The 11,426-nt window shown below is 41.7% G+C and overlaps 1 protein-coding gene across 1 annotated transcript; it reads right to left on the reverse strand.

The window, feature by feature from the left end:
* Nucleotides 1–6,833: 6,833 nt before the first annotated feature.
* Nucleotides 6,834–8,438, reverse strand: LOC132897659 (general transcription factor II-I repeat domain-containing protein 2-like). Its single transcript, XM_060938889.1, has one exon. It carries the CDS (start codon nucleotides 8,436–8,438, stop codon nucleotides 6,834–6,836), a length of 1,605 nt encoding a protein of 534 aa, XP_060794872.1.
* Between the last annotated feature and the right edge of the window lie 2,988 nt (nucleotides 8,439–11,426).

Raw genomic sequence — 11,426 nt, forward strand, 5'->3', positions numbered from 1 at the left:
ACTGAAATTGGCAAGAAATCAGGCAAGAATGGGACAGCATTTCTCTTTCAAAACTACAGCAATTGGTCTTCTCAGTTCCCAAATGTTTACAGAAAGTTGTTAAAAGAAGAGGTGATGCAACACAGTGGTAAACACAACCCTGTCCCAACTTTTCTGCAACGTGTTGCTGACATCAAATTCAGAATGAGCATATGTTTTTCAAAAAACAATAAAATTCAGTTTCAATATTTGAAAAAAAGAAAAGAAACAACATATGTAGCTGCTCTTACTGTTTTTACACTTGAGCCACCAGGGTCTCATCTTGATTATTTAGGAACATAAACACCTGTGTGTGAGAGTACAGGACTCATTTGACAGCTGAGTTCTTGTGTATGAGCGGAATCATTTTCACAGTTGAGCCAAACATCTGGAAATGAGCCAAGTCCTTCATTATCACTTCTTCTTCTTCTTCTGAACAGAGACATGTTTGCAATGACAACTCAAATGACTCCTTTCACACATATTTCACTTTTAATTATCATGTTGAAGAATTGTTTCTTAGGAACAACACAGCTTCTCCATTCATGTAGGAAACAAAATTAATATTTTCACACCCGACCTGCTCCCCCACTGTTCACACACACCTGACTCCATGCCAGAGAGAAAGCCTCAGAGGTCTGGGCGTCCCACTCACTGAAACCTGCTTCCAACTTTTTTCACTCTCAGAAAATAAAGTACATTATTGGACCTGTAGGGGTACAGCAGCTTGTCACTGGACTGGATCAGTACCCTCTAAGGTAATTTTATATACTGCTTGGGAACATATATGGCACATTTTGGCCATAAAAAGGTACATATAGTTACCTTGAGGTCCAATAATTAGCCCTGGGGGTACATTATTGTCGATTGTATCTCTTGGGAGACAGAAATGGACTCCTACTGTCACCCTATTTCTGAAAGTGTACAGCGTGTATTATATATCATGTATAACTGTAACTTCAATGATTAATCAAAGAGAAAGTGTAGAAAGTCAGAAAATTAATGAGAGAGAGAGAGTAATCAAAGAGAAACTTGTAAAAAAAAAAAGCAGAAAGAGGTGGAAATCAAATAACCCTAACATTTTTTTTCCTTAATTGGAATTAAATTGAATTAAATCCAACCAATCTAATCACTCCAATTGTTTTGTATTTACACTCCTTTCTTATTCTCTGATGAATGGTTATTTATTTGCACAGATCATCTTAGTGGATTTAATTTTAATTAAATTGATTTTTTTTTTTACTCAGTTGTGAAATAATATCTGAAATGAAAACATGTCAGAATCAGAAGGGCACTCGGTGGAGTAGAGTCTGTACCTCTACCAAGCCACATATTATCAACATCAAAATCAAATCACTTGAACCAAGGATAATACTAAAGCTGTCCACCAAATTTCATCCAAATCTGTTCATTACTTTTTGAGTTATGTTGGGAACAGACAAAATAAATCCTGGACCCACATACATATCCGGATTTGCATCACTAATCTGTCTTGCTCCTTGGCCCATTGCTCACCTTTCCTCCAAATTTCATCAAAATCCATTCATTATTTTTTGACTTATGCTGGGAACAAACAAACAAACAGAGGTGAAAACATAACCTCCTCCAGCAAAGTAGGCAGAGGTAAAGATGGGTGACAGATGAATGGAACTTGCACAAATTTATGATATCAGTTCTGCTATTCAGTTCTAAGAAGTTTAATGACAATATTTGCTTCCTTACCTCATTCCTCAAAACTTTATTTCACAAGAATGTTTTACATTACAGGAATTTAGCAGATGCTTTTATCCAGATTGATGTACAACACACCCAGAGCAGCCTGGGGAGCAGCTGGGGGTTCGGTGCCTTGCTCAAGGGCACTTCAGCCATTCCTGCTGGGCCAGGGAATTGAATCAGAGATCTCTTGGTCCCAAACCTACTTCTCTAACCAGTAGGCCATGGCTTCCCCCAATTGTCTGCTTTACCTCCCAATATTTTGCCTGTAATTATCTCATCTGGCTGACAGGTGATGAGTTTATGCCATCATGTGTTGCCCATCATCCGTCCGACATCATCCACATTTCACGAAAATCGCTTCTTCTCTTTCAATTCTTCACCAATTTTATTCTTTTTGGCAGGAAGGTAGGTCTGCCTGGGGTGCATATGACTTCCACCCAAATTTGCATAATTGCAATTAATAATGAAGATATGGAGTAATTAATCCCTAACCAGCAGTTTCCACACAAATCGCTTCTTCTCCCTCAATTCTTCACTGATTTTGATTCTTCCTGGCATGAAGGTAGGGGTACCTAGGGCGCATATAACTACTACCCAGATTTGCTGAATTACAATTATTTATAAAGTTATGGACTAATTAAGCCTTGATGAGCAGATCAATAAAAATCACTTCTTCTTGGTCAATTCCTCATCATTTTGGAATATCTGGTAAATACCTGTAGGTCGGTATTCCTAGGGTGGATATTGCTTCTATATATAGCTTGTATATAGTGTATATATTTTACAACATTTATTGCGCAAGGTGGCCCACTTTAGATCGTTCCTTCTGGACTAGACGGGGCCGGAGTGAGCTACACTATCACTGATGGTCTCATTATTATTATTATTATTACAACACAATACCTTTTACTTTTTTGGGGAAAGGTACAAACGATAGCCATGATTAAGATGAGACTGTGTCAATTCAATTATTATTATACATAGCTGGAATTTTTGTAACATATTTTGAGAAAGAAAATATGCTAATGTGCCATTGTGAGGGGAAAAAAAAAAAACACCAAGCACACGTCCACCAATCTGAACTCACCCCAGGCCTCAGTGCTGCATAATGGCTGTGTATTACATATAGCTCCACAGCCTCGAGTCTACAGTGGAATGAAGACAAATTATTCAGACATCAGTTCCAGGAGCCTGGCGACTTCCATAAGGCCGAGCAGGAAAGCGCTGTCTCAGCAACAACCAATCCATAGAAGTCATTAAATGTTAATGAATGTTAAGAGAAAAGGCAGACAGGCTGTTCCCTTTCGAGCCTTCTGCCACAGTCCACTAGTCCACTGTCTGCTACATGCTCTGTTCACTTTCCAGATGTTGCTCACATTGAATATCCTTCCCTTTCTCAAAACAAGGATTAACTGGATCAAGGAGAGGTGAGCTTCTGCTGAGGATCTCTCGTTCTGTTGTGCTGTGGAGGCTCAGGATGGAGAGCAGCAGCGCAGCCTGAGTGTGATGTCATGCTTTAATAGGAATGTTGAACACCATCCCAAAGTTCATCTCATTCTCTGAGTGTGTGAGATAAGGAGTAATTGCCTGTTTGCTTATCAGGAGCCTGACTGAGGAGAGGAGCGATGTCTGCTGGGAGCCTTTTCCATGGATGGGCAGTGAAGCAGAGTAGCGCTGCACTACACACAGCTGCCAGACCGCTGAGAGCCAGAGATAAATATGGTTCAAGAGCGGCCTACACATGGGTGTGTGTGTGTGTCTAGAGTTTTATTTCCATATACACCAAATATTAAAGTCCTGACCTCAAACCTAAGTGCATTTTGTGTATGTGTTATCCAGTGATGCAGAGTTTGTGATATTAAATACTTGCATAAATATTCACCCCCCACCCCACCCCCAAACCACTAAACTTTTCCAAATTTTGTGTGGTGTTTTAATCTGGAACTGGAATCGAATTGATTTGAGAAAGAAAGAAAGAAAGAAAGAAAGAAAGAAAGAAAGAAAGAAAGAAAGAAAGAAAGAAATAGGAAAATGGAGACAAATAAAGGATGCAAAAAAACAAAAAAGGAAGGGGAAAGGAAAGAAGAGAGGAAAATAATTATGGGAGAATGAGAATAAGAGAGGGTTAGAGTTCAGAAAACGAAAAAGGAAGAATAAAGGAAAATGAAAGGGCACAGAGAGAGATTTTTTTGAGATTTTAAAAGATTATTAGTTTACAAAACCCCAGCAAAATTCATACAATTAACCTTTTGTGTAAAATAAAATGTAAATTAAGAAAGAAAAGAAAAAAAAAACTACAAGAGATGGCTAAAGTGCAAGTTGTCATCAATATAAGTACATAGTGCCTGCCCACAGCACCACACAGCTTCAAAAGATTCTAGATTCTGCATAAGTTTATAAAACTGGAAATCAAACAAGATTCTAGCCTTGACAAGAGCAGGAAACAGAACTAATACATCATCTCCAGGTTGATTCTCGATTTTGTTTTTTCTACTGACATAAATAGACATTTTTGCTTCACCCAGAATAAAATTCAACAGTTTGCACTCATTCTGTCTTCTTTTCTTATATCTAAATCCAAGGATGAAAGTCTCTGAGGAAAACTCCTCATTAAAACAATTAAACAAGCGTCCCAAAATTGTAAACAAAGGCAAGAGCCTTGTGCAGTGCAAAAAAGCATGAAAAACAGTTTCCCTCTGAAGACAGAAAGGACAATCTTGACTAACAGCTGGATTTAAGACAGTGACAAAGGCATTAACAGCAACCGCCCCATGAAGGAGCCTCCACTGTAGATCTCCCACTCTTTTAGGCAATGGTGGTTTGTAAAGTGCTCTCCATTCTGGTTTTACGCTTACACTTAACTTTAAAACAGTGCGCCAAGGCGTGTCAGCCCTGCTCAGTAAACATTTCTTATTAAATACTTTTACACAAGCATGATAAAACTGTTTCCCAGTAGCAACACTCAACCCAACTGTGGTTATGCCTGATAAAAGTAGGTTGGCACCCTCATCCAAGATGGGTGAGAGCTCCAACCCAGGGAAGTCATCATACATATCTGGATGCACCACTCCTGAACAATAATGCCCAAGCAGCATGGATTCATCTACAGTGCAGGTGGTGCGCCACTTATCCAGCAGCTGCTTGGCCACACAAAGAGACCTTAGCCCCATGGAGACAGCAAACCTATTTGCGTTTTGAAAGTCTGACCCTGCCAGGTCTACTACATCCTTCAGTGTGATAATACTTGACTCAAGACACCTCCTCTGGAGCGAAGGGAAATCGGGTGAGGAAATGTCCATTCTTGCACCACCAATAACAGGTTCTTGTAGGAGCCAGTGCAAGGAAGTATGTGCCCCCTGCCTTTGCACATTAAACATGCTCCAGATTTTTAGAAGAGAACGATAAAAAGGAGGTAACCTTGAGCCATCGATCCTATGCAGTGCTGTCAAAAAAAGTGACTTATCAATCCCCAAACTGCAACAAGTTCTTAAAATCGTGCAGCTCAGAAGCTTCCAGGCCACAACTGTGGGCCCAGTAAGAAGTCTTTTCACAAACTGCAACCTAAAGGCAGCAGTTCTGCTTTGGAAATGTACAAGGCCATGCCCCCCCTCATCTTTAGGCAAGAACAAAACAGACTGTGGTACCCAATGTAATTTATCCCAAAAAAAGTTCCCAACAACAGATTGCAGTTTATTCAAAAGGTCTGGTGGGGGATCCACACAAGCCAGGCGATGCCAAAAAGATGAGGCCACCAAATTATTTATAATAAGCACACGCCCCCTGTAAGACATTTTCGGCAGCAGCCACTTCCACCTTTCAAGCCGCCCATGAACACTTTCCTCTGCACCCTCCCAATTTTTCTTCAGGACTGTGTCATTCCCCAGAAAAACACCCAAATACTTGAAACCATTTTTTTTTCCACCCCAGTCCATCAGGGAGCCTTGGCACCCCTTCCTTCCACTGGCCAAGCAATAGAGCCTCACTTTTAGACCAGTTAACCCTGGCTGATGAAACTGACCCAAAATCACCAAGTATATTAACAATTACCTCTATATCCCTTTTCCCACTAACTAGCAGGACTATGTCATCAGTGTAGGCTGATAGACGAACAGGAAGGAAAAAGCCAGGTAATGACACACCACTCAAGGCCCCTCTTAACCTATGTAGGAGAAGCTCTATTGCTAGAGAATACAGCATTCCAGACAAAGAGCAACCCTGTCTTACACCCCTCCCAACTTTGAAGGGAGCACTTAAACCATCATTGACTTTGAGGATGCTCTCCACATCACTGTACAAAACCCTGATCTTTCTTACAAAGCCTTCACTGAAACCGAAGGCAAGTAGAACGTCCCATAGATACCTATGCTCCACCCTGTCAAAGGCTTTTTCTTGATCTAGTGAAACCAGCCCCACATCAATTCCAAGAAGTTTGGAAACATGAATAACATCACGAATCAAAGATACATTATCAAAAATGGATCTACTGGGAACACAATGTGTTTGGTCCGGATGGATGACCTGGTCCATTACCTTGGACAGCCTATTGGCCAAGACCTTAGACCAGGGGTCCCCAAACTTTTTCCTGTGAGGGCCAAATAACTTTTCCCTTCTCTGACAGCAGGCCGGGGCCAGTTTGTAACAAAAAGTGTGACGATCGCAGAGGTGTCTAAACGTAAACATTTATTGTTTTCTAGAAAGCCACACATAACCAAAAATTAACCCTTTCTGGGATCTTGACAGGAAAAAAAAATCAGAAAATAAATAATAACATTATTAATGAAATAAATAACACTATTTATGAAATAAATAATAACCAAATAACACTTTTCAAGTTTTTCACAGAAAAAAAGACCATGGAACATTAACTTTCTTGTAGACACAACTGTTTGCAGCTCTCTCTCATCAACTTCACTCTGAAAACCAGAAAGCAAGCAGGCTATGAAACCGAACTGATACCAACACCTACCAACACAATACATTTCACTACCAGTATGGTTGTAGAATGGATTTTATCTCAGTAGATTTCATTATGATTATATTTGTTTGTACTCAGAATGGCTCGTTCAAGTCAGAAAAGTAAGCTTACCTATATATGTTCATCAGTATGAACTGTGGGCCTGCATCTGGCTGGTGAGAAGTTCAATGTCAGGTTCCATTTTAGTCACAGCAAGTCTCAAACACTGATGGAGATGTTCATCTGTCAATCTTGATCTCATCGGAGTTTTCAGGTGGTTCATGCGTGAAAAGGTTTGCTCACAGATATACGTGCTGCCAAAAACTGTGGACATCTTCATTGCGTGTTTTTTAATGTTTGGGTACGTGTTGTTTGGGAGGGCGGCATAGAAGTCAATGAGACTGTTGGGCTTGAATGCATCTTTCAGGGCATCACAGTTCTGTAACTCGGCCAACTCAAACTGATAAGAAGGCTGGGCTTCATCAATGTCGGAAACAAAGGGGTTCTGGAAAAGGCGGATATCTTTTGCATTAACATGTAGTTCACGGAATCGCACACCGAACTCCACCTTCAGCATTTCCAGTGCTTCCACACACTTTTCAGCTGGGAACGGGACCGCTGGGTTCTCTGCAGAGAGGTTTTGGGTAGCAGGAAGATGGATGAAGTTGTTGTTTTTCACTTGATCCAAAAGCAGCGCTAGTTTCACCTCAAATGCTTTTATGTGGGAATACATGTCGCAGATTAGTTTCCCTTGGCCTTGTAGCTGCAAGTTAAGGCTGTTCAGTATTTCTGTCACGTCTGTTAAAAATGCTAGGTGCCATTTCCATTCTGGGTCGATCAGCTCGGGGACCGTTTTGTCTTTTGAATGAAGAAATGTGTTTATCTCAGGTAGCAGCTCGTAAAAATGCCTCAAAACTCTGCCGCAGCTCAACCATCTGACCTCTGTGTAGTAAAGCACATTGCCATGCGCAGACTCCAGTTCAGACAGGAATTGTTGGAACTGCCTGTGTTTAAGTCCCTTTGCCCTGATGAAGTTTATGCATGATGCCACAACCTTCATGACAGAATCCCACTTCAACACTTTGCAGCACAGTGCTTGCTGGTGAATTAGGCAGTGGACTTGTAGCGGGGCGATAAGACCCCGTTCTTCCATCTCCCGGTTCACGAGTCCGATCAGACCCCGAGACGCGCCCACCATACTAGGAGCTCTGTCAGTCGTGATGCTAACAAGCTTTGACCAGTCCAGGTTCAAGTCTTCCATGGTTTGGCATACTTTACCAAAAATATCCTCCCCCGTCGTAGTCCCTTTGAGACTTTGGAGGGCTGCCAGATCCTCGCACATTTCAAAGTTTGCGCTAACTCCACGAATAAAAATTAGCAGCTGCGCTGTGTCCTGCACATCTGTGCTCTCATCCCGTGCTAATGAAAAAAAGTCATATTCTTTCGTCTTCTGCTGCAGCTGGGCATATACATTACCCCCAAGTTCTTCAATGCGTCTTGTGATTGTAGTCGCCGACAGACTCACGGCATTAAAGACATCTTTCTTCTCGGGACACACCTCCTCTGCGACAGCATTCAAACATTTCTTGACAAATTCTCCATCAGTGAAAGGTTTACCGCTGCTAGCTATCAGTTGAGCAACCCGAAAGCTCACTCGAACAGACGACTGGTTCAGCTGAGCTTGGCGTACAAATGTATTCTGCTGAGCTAACAGTATACTTTTTAGCTTTGAGAGTTTGTCTGCTCGCATTTGGCCTTGCAAGCTATCATACTTGTCTTTGTGATGGGATTCATAGTGTCGGCGCAGATTGTATTCTTTGAATACAGCCACTGTCTCTTGATAGATGAGACAAACAGCCTTTTCTTTGCATTGAACAAAAAAATAATCGTTTGTCCGCTGCAGGTTAAATACCCTGCATTCTGAATCTATTTTTCTCTTACCTAATCTTTTCGCCGTTATTCCGTGTTATTTGACAGTGGTGTGTCCAGGATTTTTTTTTTTTTGAGGGAGGGGTTTCAGATATGGCACAGACTGCAGAAGGGTGGAATACAAATGTTATGTTCTATGCATGTACAAGTCGTGATCACGTGGCCAGACTGGAAAAAAAAAAATCATAATGCATCTCTGGTATTGTTCAGGGGGCCGGGCAAAATGTGGAGGCGGGCCGTATCCGGCCCGCGGGCCGTAGTTTGGGGACCACTGCCTTAGACAGTATCTTATAGTCACTACACAGGAGCGACACAGGTCTCCAATGCCTAATATCAGTGAGATCACCTTTTTTAGGGAGAAGGGTGAGGACTGCCCTGCGACAGCTCACCGGCAGGCGTCCTCCAGCAAGACTATCGTTGAGCACGGCAAGCAAGTCGTCACCTATCTCTGACCAGAAACACTTATAAAAATCCACAGGAATGCCATCTAGGCCTGGAGCTTTGCCACTTTCCATACCCTGAAGGGCTCTCTCCAGTTCCTCCAGCATCAGTGCAGCGTCAAGCTCGGCATAAGATTCAATTGAAATTTGAGGCAGATCACTCAGAAAAGATTTATCAGACCCTCCCTCCTTGAGTTCGCTCTTGTATAGATCCTGATAAAAATGAGCAGCTCTGTTCCGAATCTCCCAATCATCAGTCAATAAAGTTCCAGACTCAGATTTTAAAGAATGAATCAATCTTTTCTGGCCATTTTTCTTCTCTAGACTAAAAAAGAACTTTGAAGGAACATCCATCTGCTCCACGCTCCGAAAACGTGAACGGACCAAAGCACCCTTAGCATTAATCCCTAGCAACTCAGCTAATGCATTCCTTTTTACTTCCATATTTTCAATTTCAATATGACTCCCAGTAGAGTAAGCCAAATTTTGAATTTCTTTTAGCTCCTCTTCCAAAATCTCAATAGACCGGGTTCTGTCTCTTGTGATGTTTTGAGTATATTGCTTACACAACTGCTGAATTTGTATTTTACCAAAATCCCACCATTGTTGCAATGAGATGCTTTGCTTCCCCTGAAACCAGCCCAGAAAGTCTTAAAAACATCACTGAAGTATTTGTCCTGAGTAAGAGCTACATTGAAGTGCCAGTAAGCACTTTTTGGCTTCACAGAGCTCAAGACGACCCCACAGATAACCAGCCCATGATCAGAGAAAGCCACAGGGGAAATTTCGCAATTTCTAAAAATATTTAAATGGTGTTTGAAAGTATAAAACCTATCAAGCCTGGCCAAGGAGATCATGTTATCATAAACATGAGTCCAAGTACACTGCCTGTGCTCCTTATGAAAAGTCCTCCACACATCACTCAGATCATGCATGTGTATACACTGACTAAGTTTTCTACGTGAAAGCATGTGTGGCTCTATATGGTTCCTGTCTAGGTCATGTTCTGTGCAATTAAAGTCTCCACCCACAAACAAATACTCATCATTGCTACACCCAGCTATGGTAGTAGATAAAGTATCCAGGAAAGACACTCTATCCGCTGCTTTTGTGGGGGCATATATACAAATGAAAATGAAAACATGATTTTCAAAAAGTGCCCTGACTTTAAATAGTCTGCCTTGCACAACCTCCTCAACCTCATGGGAAATCGGAATGAAATTCTTTGCAAATAAAATTGCAACACCACCACTGACAGAAGTGTTGTGACTTAAAAGAGAGAGCCCACTCCACTCTAAAGCCCAGTCCGCCGCATTCGCAGTATCGCTATGCGTCTCCTGCAAGAGAACGACATCTAAGCGCTTTACACTGAACAGTTCATAAAGCTCCGCCCTCTTCAAGGGGTCTCTTGCCCCATTTATGCTCAGGGAAGCGATGCGAACCATACTCATAAATAAAAGTAAAAAAGAACACCAGGTATATTCACACCAGGTATATTCATGGATATTGCAAATACAAAAGGCTTAATTACTGTTTTTATCTGTGTCATCCAACAGAGCGTTTAACTTCGTAACAAACTTTTTCAGTCGGTAACCCTCTTGCTTTGTGACAAGCCCTTCAGACATGAACAATTTTGCTTTAGTTATAAATTGCTCTATGTCAGGAAAACATGTATCGATCTGAAGCTTTTTAACATGCTTAGTTTGTTTCAGAAAGTTCTTAATATCTTCCACCGTATATGACTGAGCGGCAACACCACTCAAACGCAAACTGCAGCTGACACTGCAGTCAGAGTCGAACTCGCTTTCTGATTCATTTGCCGTTTTACTTTGAGCTTTGTTATGGACCCTAGCAGATTTAGTTTTGTTAAGATCATGAGCCTGACTTCGTCTTCTCTTTTGTCTGGATCGAGGAACTTTAAAAGTTGGGCTTACTTCCTCTGCCTCCATTTGGGAACTTTCATCTTCAGCATCATTATCATCAGTCTGATCAGCGTCTAAAGCGCTGTTTTGGGAGGTATTAGCGCTAGGTGTAACAGTGGGCTCAGTTTGAACATCTTCCCCAGGACTATTATGAGGCAAGGTGGTCTCTGGCTGAGGCCCCTCTCCCTCTCCCTCTGCTTGATCCCCTTCTGCACCCTCCCCTACACTAGTGGAATTATTACAATCAGTGGGTTGCCCGGCTTCACTATTCTGCTCGCTAACGTCACCCAAAACATTAAGTCTAGTGGTAGCTGGCTCATCCCTTTTATCAGGACAGGCCAGATGTCCAGTTTGCCCACAACTAAAACATTTCATCAAGCGAGAGGAAACGTAGATAGGGTAGCTAAACCCTTTCACCGTCACATTTAGAGTCAGATCCAAGTCACT

The sequence above is a fragment of the Neoarius graeffei genome, chromosome 14 (genome assembly GCF_027579695.1).
Source record: "Neoarius graeffei isolate fNeoGra1 chromosome 14, fNeoGra1.pri, whole genome shotgun sequence".
NCBI lineage: Eukaryota > Metazoa > Chordata > Actinopteri > Siluriformes > Ariidae > Neoarius > Neoarius graeffei.